Source organism: Caretta caretta, chromosome 17, assembly GCF_965140235.1.
Source record: "Caretta caretta isolate rCarCar2 chromosome 17, rCarCar1.hap1, whole genome shotgun sequence".
Lineage (NCBI taxonomy): Eukaryota > Metazoa > Chordata > Testudines > Cheloniidae > Caretta > Caretta caretta.
This window is the reverse complement of record NC_134222.1, coordinates 16604397-16623059: the sequence shown is the minus strand read 5'-3', so window position 1 is coordinate 16623059 and position 18663 is coordinate 16604397. Positions and strand designations below refer to the sequence as shown.

Below are 18663 nucleotides of genomic sequence, written 5' to 3'. Positions count from 1 at the left end.
CTCCCTTTCCCATCTCCTCGCAAGAGCAAGGGAAAATGCCTGGCGGGAAGAGTTCCTGTTGTTTGTGTCTCCTAGGGCAGCCTTACAAGGTAAATAATTGTAAGAGAACAGGCCGCTGTGGAGGCGTCTCTCTGTATAACGCACACCTCGTTAGTCAGCGAGACAAGCCCTCCGGTTGCTGCTCGGGTGGTTTGAGGGCACTCGTTAGAGAGCCGGTCACTCTTCCTCTCCCACAGCTGGGAGAAGATGCCACCACCCACCCTGAATGGTCCAACCCAAGACTGAGACCAGCCATTCCCTCCTGGCTTTCGGTGGCTCAAGGCACAGCCCCATCCTCCTGTTGCCCATCTCCAGGTCCCATGATGCTGCTAGTCTCAGTTGCACTACTTCTGATGCACCCAAAGGCTGATGCTGCCAGGTCCTGCCCTGACGCGACGCTCTGCTCCTTGTGCGATCTTGAGTGTTGAGGCAAGGGAAGGGGCTTGAAACGTGAGGAAATCAGTTCCTACCATCAGCACACAGCTGCTGAACTCAAGCCATTTCATAGAATATCAGGGTTGGAAGGGACCCCAGAAGGTCATCTAGTCCAACCCCCTGCTCGAAGCAGGACCAAATCCCAGTTAAATCATCCCAGCCAGGGCTTTGTCAAGCCTGACCTTAAAAACCTCTAAGGAAGGAGATTCTACCACCTCCCTAGGTAACGCATTCCAGTGTTTCACCACCCTCTTAGTGAAAAAGTTTTTCCTAATATCCAACCTAAATCTCTCCCACTGCAACTTGAGACCATTACTCCTCGTTCTGTCATCTGCTACCATTGAGAACAGTCTAGAGCCATCCTCTTTGGAACTCCCTTTCAGGTAGTTGAAAGCAGCTATCAAATACCCCCCTCATTCTTCTCTTCTGCAGACTAAACAATCCCAGCTCCCTCAGCCTCTCCTCATAAGTCATGTGTTCTAGACCCCTAATCATTTTTGTTGCCCTATTTGTTGCCCTAATCATTTTTGTTGCCACATTTGTCCCTCTGCTGCTGGATTTTTGAAGTAGGACATATCCTGCCTGGGTCTGGAACGAGTGTCTGTGCTGCATCATGGGTAATGATGGTTCCAGAGGGAGATAGGAAGTCAGACACAATAGGAGAGCAGATTTTTTTGCACATGCTGGCTGTACTAAATACTAAAGTCTCGTGTAATAGAAATTAGGTGGCAAAAATAAACTCTGTGTGTGTGTGTGTGCCTGGTGTTGATGGAAACCATATTTGTGCTTAATCCACTGGAGAAATTGCTCAAGAACAGTTCATGCTCGTGAAAATATTAGCCTTATAAAGCTGCCAGGGTCAGCGTCTGCTTGGATTATTCACTGCATCTGTGCTGGCTGTACCAGCAAAGCGTGCCTGGGGTGTAATCTGACTTGTGCACTTGGCTTTGTGGAAGATTTCTCCCTTCCTCTCTTGGTATTCTCTCTTTCTGAGGTGGGGAGGCTGTGATCTGTTTCACTGTGGTTTATTGTAATCTGAGAAATCCATCTTTTGATAACCATCAGTCTCAAGCTTTTTAATTTTGCAAGTGAGCTTCCACCTGGCATGAGTCATTTAGAAAGAGTTGCAAGTGTTTACGGCCCATTTGCACCACGTATGTAGACGGTATAAAAAATAGGATGTTCTATGTGAAAACACCAAAAGGGTCATTCTGCAGTCCCCATTGCCCAAAGGCTGCCAATGAATCTCTCTATCCATCATAGATAATAAACTACTGTTGTATTAGGTCAAACTCAAATCTACTCTATAGAGGCAGCCCAAGGCACATGAAGTTTAATCTAAGCTCTTTCTCCCTTCGGTTAAATTTCCTGTGTTGTAAAAACGGAACCGTAACAATTGGTACGAAATACAAAGTTTTGAGGACGGGGGTCTGACTGCGCAGCAGATGCTTAAGATGGGGCGAAATCTGATAACTGCCTTGAATTTTAAAGGCTTTTCTCCACTAGAGAAAGCTCTTCCAGCTGGCATGCATTGTAAAGCATCCCTGAAAATGCCTCTGATTTATAGTCCAGTTGCCCCTTTAGAAAGGATCTAAAATAATCTAAAGCAGACATCACTGAAAGATATAAGAAGCCTCTTATCTACTGAGCAGCATTTCTGAGCACACAGACCTCACTTGAGCATGCTCATTTAGCACAGCCCTTCCTGAAATACTAAGGGGAATTGGCAATTATAAAGATGAATGTCAATAAAAGAGAATTTGTCTCGTTGGGAGGGGAGAGCCTTAGAAGGGTGTGATCTTTAAATGACTTCAAGGCCTTAGCAGAAAGAACCGAAAACTTTTCAAGCAAGCATCTCCCCTCCACATCCTTCCCCGCCCTAATGAGAAACTGTCTAGAACGTATTGTAAACAAAATGTGTTTCTTGTGTCTCAAGGAGAGCTTCAGGCTGCCAACCCCTTTGGTCATTGCAGGTTGTGCTGTCTAGGGGCACTGGCAGATTCTCTTCCTTATTTCCCATTCTCTCTGCCCTTCAAGATTCTCTGCTGTTCTCTCTCTCCTGCTGAATGCAGACTAAGGTTGTTCATTCCTCAGTGTATGTAAATTGAGTGGTAAATATTGCTGTGGCTATCAGAGGTGGCCAGCACTTGCTAGTGCCAGGACTGAATGCTCCAAGGTATCTTCAACTTCCATTCAAGTCAGCACCTCCCAGAAGGCACTCAGCACCGTCCAGCGTGGGGACGATTGTTTGCCGTGGTTTTGGACAGTTGGATTTGCCCTTCCCGCTTACACCATCCCAGTATCACTTTACTTTAAAGTGCAGAGCAGTTAATAAAAGGCAAATTCCTGCTGAAAAATCAGACAAATACTTCAGAGACCAAAGGAGTTTGAGAAATGTTGCTGGAAGAAACGCATCAAGTGGCCACTTCTCCTCCTGTGTACAGCAATAGAAGCAGGGAATCATCAGTGAGACTACATGCTGGTGAGATCAGAATCAGTCCTGTGGATGAGGCCCTCCCCACTGGGGACTCAGACATGGCCCTTTGCTCTGGGCTTAGCATATGGAAGGGGCACATAGTCACTCACTAGCAGGAGTAAGACTTTAGCGGACCTTGCTTTGTTCAGTATCCACTTCTTTGGCCTGATGGTAACTCTGGCCATGAACTTTCTAGAGCAGAGTTGCTAGACTTCAAAGAAGCTGCCTCTATCCCCCTCCCCACATCCTGGTTGGAAGGAGAGCTATTTTGATGCAAGATCTTGAGTGTGAAGGTAAAGTTCTGGGGCTCAGAGAGGCTCCTTCCCTGCCTATTCTCATGTAGCTCTACTCTCTGAATCTTTGTTTTAAGCAGGCCTTACACCTGCACTATTGATGTCAAGGGGAGTCTTTCCACTGACTTCATTGGAAGTCAAGGCTGTGTTACCACGTCCCCCTGGCTAGGGGCTCCTTGGGTCACTGCTGAAAACAGGCAAAAAGAGAAACCTGCTGATTTACACCTGCTGGGGTTTGGGCCCCAGGTCTTCTGCTTAGCCTGGGATGAGATGGTTGGTTGTGCAAGCTGAATTTCTGGAGCAGTTTTGAGCTGATTGAGATGCGGCTTGCAGGGGAAAAAGAAACAGCAGTGCTTTTGTGGGTGGGGGTATTGTCTGTTCAGTCTGTACGGTGAGCGTGTGCCTCCTGGATTTGTACGGCCGCGTTTCTGTCTGACAGCTTTCTCATGTCAGTAGTTCCTCTGGCAGATAAAAACTGCAGCAGGTGTATTGGGAACAGCAGATAAGACTCCGAAATCTCCTGATCGGTCCGTTCCAAATCCTGGTGTGGAATGTGGAAGCCCAGCATGCATTCTGTGCTCGCTTTTGATGGTGCCGCTGTTAACCCTGGGACGTGGAACTGCAACACCATTCGAAGTCACTGACACCAGCCTAAAAGAAGAGAAGGGCGTAGAAGGAGAGAACCTCTACTCCAGCTTGTGATGAGCAGCTGGAGCATTTCATAGCAGTGAAGCAGGTGCAGTATTTGTCAGCAAAGAAAGGGCAGCCCATGCCTCGGAGGGAAAAACCTCTCAGGGTTGCTGCAAAATTCTCACTGAGCTCAGGAAGGCGGAAGAGACTCAGGCGGACAGTGCAAACAAAACTAGCAGGCACTGACCTGAGGAGCTGGTCTTCCCATGCCCTTCGCTGCGGTACTTTCTGTTGGATTACTTTGGAATTGTGCTTCGCTTCTACAGTGTTTTGAGGCTTGGCACAGCTTGATCGGAGAGATAGCAGACAACCTGAGAGAGCTGTAAAATGCAGCTGGAAACATTAAAGTCTGTTCTAAGTTTAACTTCACAAAAAGCTTCTTTTTTTGAAACAATAAAGGCTTGAACATCAAATACTGAGGAAGACATGAAAAGGTCCTGCTGTCTGTTGGCTTTCTCCCCACACATAGCTCCACATATTCCCCCCTCCTCCCCACTTCCTATTATTCTAGTATCTTCTAAGAAGATGGAAAATTACATTTGTTTTCCTACTAGCTTCATCCTTTTCCCACTTGACAAGTATTGAGTCCTTCTAGGGTGTGTGGATGTATGAGCTCACCCCCATGCTGTTTTTAGGGGAGCAGAGACATTTCTTGTCACCTCTCTTTGTGCATCCATCTCTTGGGTGACAGCACTGGCGAAGGTACTGTGTCATTAGTACTATTTAGTATTTATAGTGTGGTAGCACATACAGGCCCCATTGAGATCAGGGTCCCATTTGTGCCAGGTGTAGACACACATAGTAAGAGATGGTCCCAACCCCGAAGAGCTAGCCTAAGACAAAACATAAGGAAAGGGTGGGAGAAAGGAGGTGTGGAACTGAGGGATGGACAAATGAAGTGACTTGCTAGGGCTTGTCTACATGACCACTTGGTTAGTGGCAAGCTGTGGTGTAAATCTACCCATGCTAGCCCGATGTCTGCTAAATGCCCATGTGGACCCTGTTGCTGTGAAACAAGAGTAGATCCGAGTACCCTAGGGACCTGGGCGGTATAGTCCACATAGACACTGTGCTAGGGTAGATTAATACCCCGGCTTGCCACAAATTAAATGTTTGTGTTGACAAGCCCCTAATCTAACAACACGAACATCCTTCCGCTCCACGGCACGGTTGTGCATTGGCTGAGGAATAGATTAAGTGAGCGTCAAGGTTTTTTTTCCTTCAGTAGCTCTTATTTCTGATCTTGTGTCTGCAGCAATGTGCTCATCTGTGGGAAGAGGCTTATGTTACACTAACGCCCGCTGCAGAGCCGAATAGTGCTCAGGGTGTGTGTGTGTGTATATACCTCCCATTTGTTTCGGTGCACTAAACAAAATGGTGACCATCTCTTACAATCATTTGTTATCGTCTCGTTGCCAGAGTGACGCCTTTTATTAGTTTTCAAATACAGTAAGATCCCCAAACCCACCACTCCAGGCACCCGGCTGCTTTGGCTAGAGTCACAGTCCATAACAGCAGCATGACGCTCCTTGCCGCCAACTCATGTAATGGAGACTAGATGGTTTTCCAAAAGTCTGATGTCCACTCTGACCGTGGTTACTGAAATGAGGAAGTGGCGAGTCCCTTATCCTGTCTGGCTTTATCAGCACTAGCAATCTCCCTCTGTACTGTTACCACCTGGCCTCCTGGCAGGAGCAATGAGGTGAGCACTAGAGCAGTCCAGCGTTCAGTGGCCTTTTTCTCCCTGTGTTGTCTTGACCTGCCTGCGCCAGCTCTCCATTACTGCGTCCTCTGCTGATGCCATCATTGGAGCTGCACTGGGATAATTAATTGGCAGGAGATTTCCCAGAAGTGCAGACACTGCCGAAGTGTCTCAGCACTGCCTCCCCTCCCATCCCATCCTTCCCAGGGCGTTGCAAGGATTATTTAATGTGTCCAAAGTGCTTTGAAATCCTCTAATGAAGAGGTGTCGTATCAGGCCTTGTCTGCACGTGGAAGTTATGCCGGCTCCACTTAAATGGGTTTAAAAACCAATTGAGTTAAATCAGTGCAAGCCTCGTGTGGACAGATTTATATTGGTTAAAATAGATTCTGTTGGCTTGGTATGTCCCTGTACCTGTACTGATGCAAGAAAAGCATGTGTAGTCGAGGCTTAAATTGATAGGAGAGTGGTTCTGGACCAATTGAACCATGTCAATTTAGAATTGCATCTTTAGTTAAACCAGTGTAACTTTTGTGTGTTGACCGGGCCAAAGCATAAATGTATTATTATTATTATTTATTATTGTTCATGATCCATAAGAAAGCAGCACCTCAGATCCTGAGAAGTGTCCTACTCTCTGTTATAGTGATATTCATTGTGTGTACATGGGTCTGATCTCTCTACCTGTCCCATACTCCCCGACTCTTTGTGCTTTGTCGCTTGCGTTGCCTTCCACGTGACACTGAGCATCTGGGACTCTTGGATCGGAAGCAGCACGCTATAACTTGAGCTTCATTTATCAGCATACGTTCTGCTTATTGCCCTGCTGCATTATCCGGCGGGTGTTTAACCACAGCTGGGTTTAAAAAGCAATAACTCAGTTTCCTATTTGCATAGAGGATTGTTTCAGACGAAGGGATCCATCAGTTCCTCCTTAAGCAATCAAACAGCATCCGGGCAGATCACTGGCAAGAGTATGATGAAAGAATTAGTCCTTTGCCACCGAAAATCCCTTGTGAATAGGTTTAGAAAGAATGGCAGTAATGTACTTGTAGTGTTTAATTTTCTGTGCATTTAGAGATGCAAGGAAATTGTTGCTGTAGACATAATTTAGCTGAGGTTTAATGGGGGGAAATTAGCAGGGAATAGCTGGTATTACAGGGCTGTGCAACACTGAGGAGTAAGAAAGCCTTCAAGCAAGGGGGATTTGCTTTTCAGAAAAACTGAGGGCTAAGCAGATTGAACCCAGTGAAAGGAAGTACACTGGCCAATTAATCACAATCGTTTCAATGAAACTGTGTGTGTGAAATCAGGAAAAGGGGTTGGCATATCCGGGATTGGTGCTGGGCGGGTGAGTTCTGGCTCTTTCATGGTTGGAGGGGGAGAACACTGACATTCTGAACCTTGCTCTGTCCTACGGTGGGGGCTGGACTCTTTTCAGGCCTTCTGCTTGGAGTGTGATGGGGCAGGACGTGGGATACGGAATGGATCTAGCAGGAGCGTGGGAGCTGTTTAATAATTGTACGGTGGAAGGTATTGTTTAAATCACTGGCACTGAGAGGCTCTCTGTCTTCTGTGTGTTGGAATTTCTTTGCCTGGCTTCCCATGATCTTGTAACGCCTCCGTGGCTTTCTGGAATTTGCAGGATTTTCTGTCCTTCACAAAAACCCAAACCAATCCATTTGGAGAGAGAATCATTTAAACAAAACCTTAATACAATAAATGAAGGGGGCTATATGGTCTCTGTGACGTAGAAAGCGACATTGAAGGTGCCTTCTTGCAGTCCTGCTTCAAAGTATGATGCTACTGACTGACTGCTGCTGCTTTGGTGGTTTGCAAGGCCTTGTCAACACTTGGTCCCTAATTGTCCATTGGTGGAGGGGCTAATGTAGATAGGACTTAGGTGACCTTACCACTGTGTGCTCTAGACCTGCTCTGAGCGAGGTTATCGAATGGCTGTGTCCTGCTGTGGCACTTTCTTGGGGCTCCCAGGATTGTGGATCACCTTGTTAAACCCCTGCTTCAGCGAGAGAGAGGGGTGCTGGTGCTAAACTGGGGGATGGCTCCCTGTCTCCCCAGTCTGTTAGCTACCCCTGACTAACTTCCCTGAACTCTGCCAGCACTTACTTTGCCTTGCAGGTAACACTCGGGGCATCCCAGGCCCAGAGCCCCCTGGAAGAGCGGTAGCTTGCAGTATCCAGTCCCTGGATACACGTTAATCACCAAGTCTGCTGCCTCCGAAGAGACACTGTACTCACCAGCTTTCTTGCTTCCACTAAGAATTCACACTTCATGATTAAAAAGAAAAGAAGTTTATTTACAAAGATAAGGAGTACTTGTGGCACCTTAGAGACTAACCAATTTATTTGAGCATGAGCTTTCGTGAGCCACAGCTCACTTCATCAGATGTGTACCGTGGAAACTGCAGCAGACTTTATATACACACAGAGAATATGAAACAATACCTCCTCCCACCCCACTGTCCTGCTGGTAATAGCTTATCTAAAGTGATCAACAGGTGGGCCATTTCCAGCACAAATCCAGGTTTTGGTTCAAGTGACACTGAGTAAGAGTAGTAGAAACAGGTCTGATTACAACTAAAGCAAAAGGAAAACATGGTTCTAAGAGACTAAACATCACTTTAGGTGATAGATGTAACTTAGACAAAGATTTCAACCTGCTAAAGTGACCTCGCAACATCTCCAGTCCTCTGGGCCAGGATCCAAAATGCACTGTCTGTTTTGCTCCCTCCGTCATGGACCACCAAGGGGTCCCTTTCCTCCTCCTCCTCCTTATAGTCCAGTCAATCTTTGACATGTATCCCTTTGCTGTGAACCCACAGACAAAGTTCTTCTCTCCTGCTCTGTGTTCTTTGGGGTGCTGATGCCAGATCATCTCACATTCTCCTTTTAACTTGCTTTTCCTTTTGAGTTAATATGCGAATGAAGCTTGCTTCGTGTTGAGTTACACAATCTCTGATTTACACTGGCGAACTAGGCAGACGGGTAAATCAACATCTCTTTGTCTGGGAAAAATGTTTATTTGCCCTGCCTGGTTACATAGCTTAAGCATATTTTTAGTACATACATACTTCTTGCATAACTTGCGTACACGCATCCCACAATGCTTATGGTGGCCAGTAGGCGATAAGCTTTTGACCATCTACATGACATTGTTTATGGATAAATACTATGACAGCAATGTGTTAGGTGTAGTGAGTTTGTCAGGGCTGATAGGAGTTGCTGTAACATGACAGTAAACCCTTTGTCACTGGGCATTGAGAGGCTCTTATGGTCATACGTGTCCACAATAGCATTTCCACCATCACTACTGCTAGCCAGCCAGCACTCCTAGTGCAAAGGTGGGGAAATTTCTCCAAAGCTGGTGTAGGGATTTGGACACTCAATTTTTGTTTCATTAATTTACAGTGGGAGCTGGGTGTCCAAATCCCCTAGGCAGATGGGAAAATCCCACCCTTCATGGGTAACTTATTGTCCCGGGATAGGTGTGGTGCATCTGCATTGTGCCGTCCCTCTGCTCAAGGATAGATTTGACTGCTAAAGCTGGGTTTAAGTGGTGTGCAGGGTCTTGAGCAGCCCTTCTGGACCGGGGACACTGTGGGGCTGAGCAGCTGCAGCCATCATTGGCTTTTGCTGGAATTGTAGGTGCTTTGAGCTTTTGAAAACCAGGCCCCTGTTGTTTTAAAGCGGAGACATTTGGGAGCTCGCTCCAGGATGCTGGACGACCAAAATTACCAGTGACCTTGAATCCAGTTTGAATCATGGTCAATTGAGGGCAATGCGGGGGGGAACCACAGTGACCAAAACCCTCCCCTTCCTCCAGGCACTTCCACTTTCTCTTTCTTTTTTCTTTTCTTGCAGGAGGTCAGCAGAGGAAAGAGCAGGATGCAGACTTCCAGAAGAAGGCAAAGGACTGTGGCCGGAGCATCCCAAGGGTCTCCCCTCATCAAGGATCAGACGTTTACCTACTCAGGAAGATGGTAGAGGAAGTGTTTGATGTGCTTTATAGTAAGAATCTTCACAATTCCATTTGGGTTGTTTTTGAAGGGACTAGTCTCACCAACAGCTGAAGGCACGTTATTACCCTGACATTCTGAGAAACGGGGCCTCTACTTGTGGCTACATCTTTCAACCCTGCTCTGATTTAGCCATTGCATCGTGATCCCTCTTGGCCTCAATCAGCACAGCGCTTAGCACATGCTTCACTTTAACTTTAAGCATGTGCTTAAGTCCGTCCTTGTTTAGCAAAGCACTGACTAATACCCTTAGAAATCTGCCCCTTTAAGCACTTGCTTAAGTCCAATTGACTTAAGTGCTGGGGTGAACAGGGATGGATTTAAACACGAGCTTGAGTGCTTTACTAAAGCTGGCTCTCAAAGCCAAATCCTGTGCCCCACGGAAGTCAATGGCCCTTTTGTCACTGCTTGAGTGCAGGATCAGGCCCTTAAGAGATTATGAAGGGAACTTTATAGCCTTATCGACATGGAGTGTACATCATGTTGACTCCATTGAAATCAATGGGCCTAACTGTTACATTTTCCTCTGCAGAAAGGCCCTTGAAGGGACTGTTCCACGGCTCGTTAACTAAATGTGCCAGTGAATAAATTAACGTGTGTGGGGAGACGTCCTTAGAAATGCTGTCCCTGCAGCATTCTCAGACCAATGCTGTGCTCCCAGCAGAGTTTTTAAAATTTGGTCTTTATCCCTAATGTGGCTTTTAAGGTGGTTTTAGTGCCAAATTTCTTTTTTGAAGGAAAAAGATGATTTTCCTAAGAGCTCTGCAACCTGAGCTCTGAGATACAAGCTCGTTTCATTCCAGCTCATATATCTTCCCCAGTAATAAAGATGCTGCCGTTAAAATGTAACTGAGCACCATGTTGCTGATGTAACCCCCTGTTGACTGTGTGTTACAGGTCTCTCGCTGTGCCCGATCCACAGAGGATAGGCATTGTTACAGCCCTAGCTAGGGAGCTTTAGCTCACGCTGTAGCTGTATGGACTCTGGAGGTCTCGGGTTCAAATCCTACTGTTGGTCAAGATGGCGGCAGTTACACATGCACAAAACCAGACAGGCTTCCAGTTCACCTTTCTAGAATCTGGGTTGGGCCAACTGTAGTGAAAACACATTTGTGTTAGCAAAATGGGTAGACGCACCAGGATATTCCCACAGAGTGAAATTTGCCCCTTGCCAAGGGCCAGTGCAAGGGCTCACACTGCTTTCGTCCCATTTAAGTCCTCAGTCAAGTTGAAATAGTGCCTAAACAGTGTGTTGGCCTTCTGCACAGTGGCAAATTAGGCCAATTGAGAAATAGGTGTCTTCCTGGCAGTAGTCACAGGTTTGAAAGTTCTGGCCCCAGGGGTGACTAGGCAACCACGGCCCACGCAGGGTTAAATGGAATTTGGTTGCTGCACAGGGGATTGCCCAAGTATATACTGAAAACTGATAAATGTATATAGTAAGTATATATTGGAAGCTGAGAGCTTGCAGGGAAGTCCACTAAATCTCTACTCCATTGACTCACTCTGTGTCACTTCACATGCCTTTGAATGCTTGTTTTACAAAGAAAATGCGTTGCTTGCCTGAAGATGAACAGGGGACTGATAGACTGAATATCAGCCCTTAACAGCGAACGTCAGATTTGTTGTGTTTATAACTTGGCATTTCGATGGTGGTTTTGCAGTCCGTTATCTAGAATCAGTTCAGTCTTGTTATTTGTTACTGTGTAGCACTCAAAGAGTGCTAAGTGCTTTGTAGCCAAGTAAAGAGACAAGTTACCTCGGTTCTGTTCCCGGCTTTGCCACTGGTGTGCTGGGATGACCTTGGGCAAGTCATTTTATTGCCCTGTGCCCTATGATTAGAAGTCAAGATTTTAGAAATCACTTAATGGATTTAGATACCATGTCCCATTACAATGGGTGTTCGGATCCTCTCCGTGGCTTTGCAGATCGCAACCCAAATAGACACTGTAGGGAAAGGTATGCAACAAAGACAGATGAACGAGTAGTGAAATTCAGCACTCAGCTTATTAGATCCCCAGGTGAGAAAGAGGGAAGAGGGAGAAAATTAATGTACATAATAAAATGTACCTGTTTGAGGGTCCGTTTGGAGGAAACGTTTTACATTTTCAATCCAGCACCGTGGTGGTGCATGTACACGTGGGGAATGGAGTTTGGCCTAGTGGGACAGGCACTAGACTGGAATTCTAGAGACCTGGGTTCTGTTTCTGCTTCCGGTCTGCTGATGTGACCTTGGACAAGTCGTTTCATTGCTCTGTGCCTCAGTTTTACTATCTGTAGAAATGGGATGATGGTCGTCACCTCCTTGTGTGAAGTACGTAGAGATCTACTGGTGCAAAGCACTGTGTTGGAGCTAGCTGCTATTATTATTTATTTATTTATTATTTTATTTATTAGTGTCTAGGGCAATGGACTGGAAGACTTGGGTTTGATTCCTGGCTGTGTCACTTGGGCAAATCGCTCCCCGCTCTGTGCCCGCTTTCCCCCCCGCCCCACCTTTTGCCTGTCTTGTTTCTTTAGATTGCAAGATCTTTGGGGCAGGGATTGTCCCTGGCTATGTGGTGGTACAGCGCTTAGCCCAGTGAGGTGCCAATTTTAATTGGGGTCTCTAAGTGCTACCACGGTTCCCTCTAAGCTGTGCGCGTGCACGCAGCAAAACACCGCGCGCACAACCATTTACACAGAAGCGCAACAATTTGCACAGAAGAAATTCTTGCGCACACGGCCTGTCAAAAATTAGAGGGAACATTGAGAGCTACCCTAACGCAAATAATGTTTGCCTGATTTTTTTAGTGGTGCGGTGCATCCGGGATGTACAGTGTCTTCAGTGGCAACAACGGCTGCTCTTAAAATCAAGCTCCAGATTTTTGTGTGCATCTCTGGTGCACAGCTGTCTTGCCTGCTAATCATCATGTCCCATGTGACTATCCCTTTCTTCAGACCATAACCAGGGTGTGTCCAGTTCCATATTGACTACAGCCAAGTATGCTGAAGATGGATGCAGAACCTCAGGCTAGCTCTGTATCCTATACCTAGAGGTCTGTTTGAAATTAACAATTCTCTTTCTTCCATTTTTATCCATTAAAGAAAGTTGCCTCCTATCAATGAGGATGAAAAATCACAGAAAACGCTTGCTCAAAAAAAAAATCCCAGATTCTCTCTGGAGCCCGGTAATCTCTTCACCAACAGAATGACTGATTACTATGGAGTTCTATTAATCAGACATTAATGATTATTATTGTCTCTTTTTAGTTAAAGCTTGAGCCTCTGCTGGGTTTGCTGAAGGTCACTTTGAAGGTAGCACATTCCCCACAAAAACTTGCCTAGGCACCTGCAAGCATCTAGCCGATAATTGGTTGCTATCAACATTATTTGCTTCTTTCTCCCTGTCCTGGGGAGGGAGAGGGGGCGATATGGGGAAGAGAAAATCTGCTGCAGCCAGTGCACTGAGGCAGGGAATCAATTAGTACTTTTCAAGCTAGCTGAGAGTGAACTCACAATGTTGTGGTTCAAAGGTTTGTTTTGAAACTTCTGTTATGGAGTTAATGAAAACGTTATCCATCCAAGCTATAAGGAACACTGATTGCTTGGGCAAGTCGCACATCATTAGTTGTTGTTCTTTGAAGCAATGCTCTGTGTTGAAGAAATTACTTTTAATAAGTGCCACCAGGTTTCCAGGATTTTGTAAAATCAGCTCTAGGTTAAAAAACGATTTAAATGAAATCACACACAATCCCATGACTAATTACAGACCCCTGAAGCGGGGTTTCCCCTGCACCAGTGCAGTGACCTGGATTGAAATACCGCGAAGAAGAATGATGAACGAATGTACAGCTGGGCATTACAGGCAGATGTGCTGCATTTGTACATGCATCTGGATGCTGAGTCACTGAGTGATTCAGGTCCTTGCGCTGGTGTCTCTTCTCTCTTGCTTCCTGCAATGAGTGCCTGGTGTATTGGTGTCTGTGGTTTGGGTCAGGCTCAGAATTTAATTTTTTCAGGAGAGAGGGGCTCAAGATTTTTGAGATGCGTTTAGCGATTTTGGGTGCCTCCATTTTATGGGTGCCCAGCTTGAGACACCGTTAAAGGCTCCTGGTTTCCAGACCTTGCTGAGCACTCATCCTTTGAAATCAGGCCCCTGGAAGGCATCTCAGATTGGACACCTGGACTCGCTCGTCACTTTTGAACTTCTTGGTCAAGTTGCCTAAGGCACTGGGTCTTATTAACCTTTCCAGACTACTGTACCCCTTTCAGGAGTCTGATTGGTCTTGCGTATCCCCAAAGTTACACCTCACTTAAAATCTACTTACTTACAAAATCAGACATTAAAATACCAAAGTGTCACAGCACACTATTACTGAAAAATTGCTGACTTTCTCATTTTACCATATATTATCAAATAAATCAATTGGAATATAAATATTGAACTTACATTTCAGTATATACTATATAAAGCAGTATAAACAAGTCATTGTCTGTATGCAATTTTAGTTTGTACTGACTTTGCTTGTGCTTTTTATGTAGCCTGTTGTAAAACTAAGCAAATACATAGATGAGTTGATGTACCTTCTGGAAGACCTGTCGTTCCCCCATGGGTATGTGTACCCCTGGTTGAGAATTTCTGGCCTAAGGTGACTCTTGGGACAGTAGTCTTCTTCCGTTGCCAGAGAAAGAGAGGAGCAATTTGTTCCCTGCTCCCCCCTGAGGCATTGCTGGAAGAGATGCAGTGATATTTGTGTGCAATTCTCTTATTTTGACATTGGCTATTGAAGCAGGAGTCGTGTTGTGGGTAAAGCACAGGAGCAGGATATACAGGTTCCATGTCCACTGCTAATTTGCTAGTCAACGAACCCTTCTGGGCCAACCAGTAAAATGGGGATCATGGTATTTCCTTATGTCACAAGTGGTATTGTGAGGTTCAGTGCATTGACATTTGTAAAACACGTTAAGATTGTTGAGAGAAAGGGGCTAATTCATTTTGATTTTTTTTAATGAGAAACAGACACAAAATGGTGCTAGGCAAAAGAGACACTTTACTTTTTGGCTCAATGTTTATTCATACTTCACCTGCCTGAAAAAGGAATGCTGAGAGTACGTTAATGAATATGCAAATAAAAATAAGTGTAGATCTTTAGTCTCCTGGTCAGATCTTCTCTCCCTTCTTCTAACAAGGTAGAAGTTACTATGGGCCAGAAGCTAGGCTGGTGTAAATGAGCATAGCTCTGCTGAAATCAGGGAGTTTCATTGAGTTACACCAGATCATAGAATCAAAGAAATGTAGGGCTAGAGGGGATCTCCAGAGACCGTCAAGTCTCAGCCCCCTGCACTGAGGCAGGACCAAGTAAACCAAGACCATCCCGGTGCGAGGTTTGGAGGTTTTTAAGAACCTGTGGGACAATTATGGGGATTCCACAGCCTCCCTTGGAAGCCTATTCCACAATTTAACTTACGAGGGTTTTTCCGAATATCTAGCCTAAATCTCCCTTGCTGTAGATTAAGCCCAACTCTTGATCAGCATTCTCTTCATAACAGCCCTTGGCATATTAGGAGACTGTTAGCAGGACCCCCTAAGTCTTCTTTTCTCAAGACTAAACATGACCAGTTTTTTTAATCATTCCTCAGAAGGTTTCAAAACCTTTTCTCATTTTTTTTTGCTCTCCTTCGGATTTTCTCCAATTTATCCACCTCTTTTGTAAAGTGTGGTACCCAGAATTAGACACAGTTCTCCAGCTGAGGCCTCACCAGCGCTGAGTAGAGCGGGAGAAGTACCTCTATATGTCTTACATATGACACTCCAGTTAATATACCCCAGAATGACTTGAGCTTTTTTAGCAACTGCATCAAGCTGTTGACTCATTCAATCCGTGATACACTATAATACCCAGATCCTTTTCAGCAGTGCTACTGCCTAGCCAGTTATTCCCTGTTTTGTAGTTGTACATTTAGTTTTTCCTTCTTAAGTGAAGTACTTTGCACTTGTCTTTTATTGAATTTCATCTTGTTGATTTCAGACCAATTCTCATCCTGTCCACCAAAGTGCTTGCCACCTCTTCCAGCTTGGTGTCATCCACAGATTTTTATAAGCAACTCCAGGTCATTAATGAAAACGTTGAATAGTACCAGATTCAGGACTGACCCCTGCAGAGGCCCAGTAGGAACTCCCTCCTAGTTTGACCACAAACTATTCAGAACTACTCTTTGAGCATGGTCTTTAAAACAGTTGTGCACCCACCTTATAGTAAATTCACATAGACCCCATTTCCCTAGTTTGCTTACAAGAAAATCATGTCAAGACCCTTACTAAAATCAAGATATGTCATGTCTATTGCTTCACCCCATCCAGTGGGATTGTAACCCCATCAGAAAAGGAAATTAGGTCGGTTTGGCATGTTTTTTTTCTTGACAAATCCATGCAGGCTATTCCTTATAATCCTATTATCCTGTAGGTGCTTAAAATTTGGTTGTTTAATAATTTGTTCCAGTATCTTTCTGGGGATCGAAGTTAGGCTGACTGGTCTATAATTCCCTGGGTCCTCTTTGTTCCTCTTTTTAAAGATAGGTTTTTTTGTTTGCTCTTCTCCAGTCCTCTGGGACCTCACCTGTTCTCTGAGATAATTGCTGATGGTTCCAAGATTCCATCAGGTAGTTCCTTGAGTACCCTAGGATGAATTCCATCAGACCCCGCCAACTTGAATACATCTAACTTACCTAAATATTCTTTAACCTATTCTTTCCCCTATTTTGGCTTGCATTCCTTCCACCTTGTTAATATTAACTGTGTTGAGTATCTGATCATCATTAACCTGTCTAGTGAAGACTGAAGCAAAATAGGCATTAAACACCTTAGCCTTCTGATGTCATCAGTTATTAGCTTTCCATCCTCACTAAGTAGATGCTCTACAGTTTTCTTCATCTTTCTCTCGTTCCCAATGTATGTAAAGAACCTCCTCTTACTGCTTTTTATGTCCCTTGCTGGGTGTAACTCACTTTGTGCCTTAGCCTTTCTGATTTTGTCCCTACATGCTTGTGCTCGTCTTTTGTACGCCTTCTTAGCAATTTGTCCGTGTTTCCACTCTTTGTAAGATTCATTTTTGAATTTCAGGTCATTAAAGAGCTCCTGATGGAGTCATATTGGCCTCGTACTATTCTTCCTATCTTTCCTTCTCATTGGAGTAGTTGGCATTTGTGCCTTTAATATTGTCTCCTTGACTAACGGCCAGCTCTCCTGAGCCCCTCCCTTAGATTTTCTTCCCATGGGACCTTACCTACCAGTTCTCTAAGTTTGTTAATCTCCTTTTTTTTGAAGTGCCTTGTCTTTATTCAGCTGCTCTCACTCCTTCCTTTCCTTAGAATCATGAAATCTCTCATTTCATGATCGCTTTCACCCAAATTGCTTTCCACCTTCAGATTCAGAACCAGTTGCTCCCTGTTGCTCATCATGAAATCTAAAATGGGTGTCCCCTTGTTCCTTCATCCATTTTCTGAAACAAAAAGTTGTCCTCAATACATTCCAAGAATTTCTGTGTGTTCCCATATCACTGTTCCTGCTCCTCTTCATTGGGGTTTTGTGAGACTTTATTAATGTTTGTGAAGTGACTGAAGAGCCTTAAATAATAGATACTGCCATAGGTAATGGCCACGTTTTGTTATAACAATATTATGGGTGGGAAGAATTATCCTGACCAGTTCGCACTGGTGTTTGCAGTCTGTCCTGCACTGCATCTCTCCGCTAAAGCCCCGACCAGTTGCAATTGTGAGCAAATTCTGCCTGGAAAAGCCAGTGACTTTATCCAACGTGTAATTGTACCTGTTTCCCAGGTGAAGCCATAGGGAAGAACAGTGTGGTGCCCTTGCCCTATGAGAAGCTGATGAAAGAGCCAGGATTGCTCGCAGTTGCCGGCTTGCCTGAGGGACTTGGCTTCCGGAAGCCCACGGAATACGATGTGAAATCCCTGATGGCGATTTTGGAGCACAGCCACAGTATCCGGTTCAGGCTAAAAAGGTAACTTCACAAACCCTGAGAGGGTGGGAGCAGGGAGTCTTCACTTTGCTTTGCTTCTTGTCCACACTGAGCCACGTCCAGGGAAGGACCCTCCCCTTTGAGTTCAGCGGGCTCTGAACCAGGCCTCTGAAGGGTTTTGTGTGCCAACTGGATCACGTGAGAGGGGGACGCTGCAGAGCCTGGTGCCATTTGTCACATTACACATGGGCTTGGCTGCTTTATGGGGCTCTCTGACAGGCTGAGTTAATTAACAGCTCGATACCACCGCTAATGATCACGTGCCACTGTTTTCCACTCGTCTGCGAGGTGTTCATTAAGTATGGTGTGTTGCTCCCAGCACTGGTTTCTCTTGTGAACCTTGAAATGTAGGTGCAGCCATGTTAAATTGTGGCATACAAAGACTCGGCGTGTGTGAGAGACTAATTTATCACTGTCTGGGGGCCGTGGGATCTTTCCTTAATTATTGAATATCAAGTGAAAACCATATTGAAGTGTTCCTAAATGTAGAAGGTTAACCACGTTCTTCTCCGTGTCATTACATAGGAATTGTGTGTATGATGAGCAGAATGCTCTTACCTCACCAAAGAGAGTTCTAGTATAAACCTCCTAAGCCTCTTTTCCAATCTAGAAAGGGTATTATCCTGTGCGAGGGGGGTCAGGATTTTTGCATTAAGGGGTGATATAGGGGCTAGGCACCCTCCATGCTGCTATTACCACATTTCCAAAAGTGGCCTCTAATTTCGGTTGTGTTAATTTTTGGGCCTGCCAAACTCGAGGCACGTTGGGCCTGATTTTAACAAGTGCCCAGTGCCTACAGCTTCCAGTTTGAAACGAGTTAGACCTCGGGGTGCTCAGCACCTCTGAAATCGCTTGGTATGCCCAGTATGGGCATATAAAATTGGAGGCCCCTTTTGGAAATGGGCAGTTCTCTTCCGACGCGTGTGTAGTTACTCGACGTAAAATTTACCACATTCAGATGGTTAGTACAAG

At 45.3% G+C, this 18663-nt stretch overlaps 1 protein-coding gene across 9 annotated transcripts in view; it reads left to right on the top strand.

Annotated features, from left to right (window-relative positions):
* The window catches only part of GTF2IRD1 (GTF2I repeat domain containing 1), a 174354-nt gene that overhangs the window by 84484 nt on the left and 71207 nt on the right, over positions 1 to 18663 (top strand). For all 9 annotated transcript variants that reach the window (XM_075120865.1, XM_075120866.1, XM_075120867.1 and 6 more), the window contains 2 exons: positions 9517 to 9663; positions 17490 to 17673. In XM_075120865.1, the coding sequence (XP_074976966.1) occupies positions 9517 to 9663; positions 17490 to 17673 (331 nt within the window). The remainder of the gene's footprint in view (positions 1 to 9516; positions 9664 to 17489; positions 17674 to 18663) is intronic.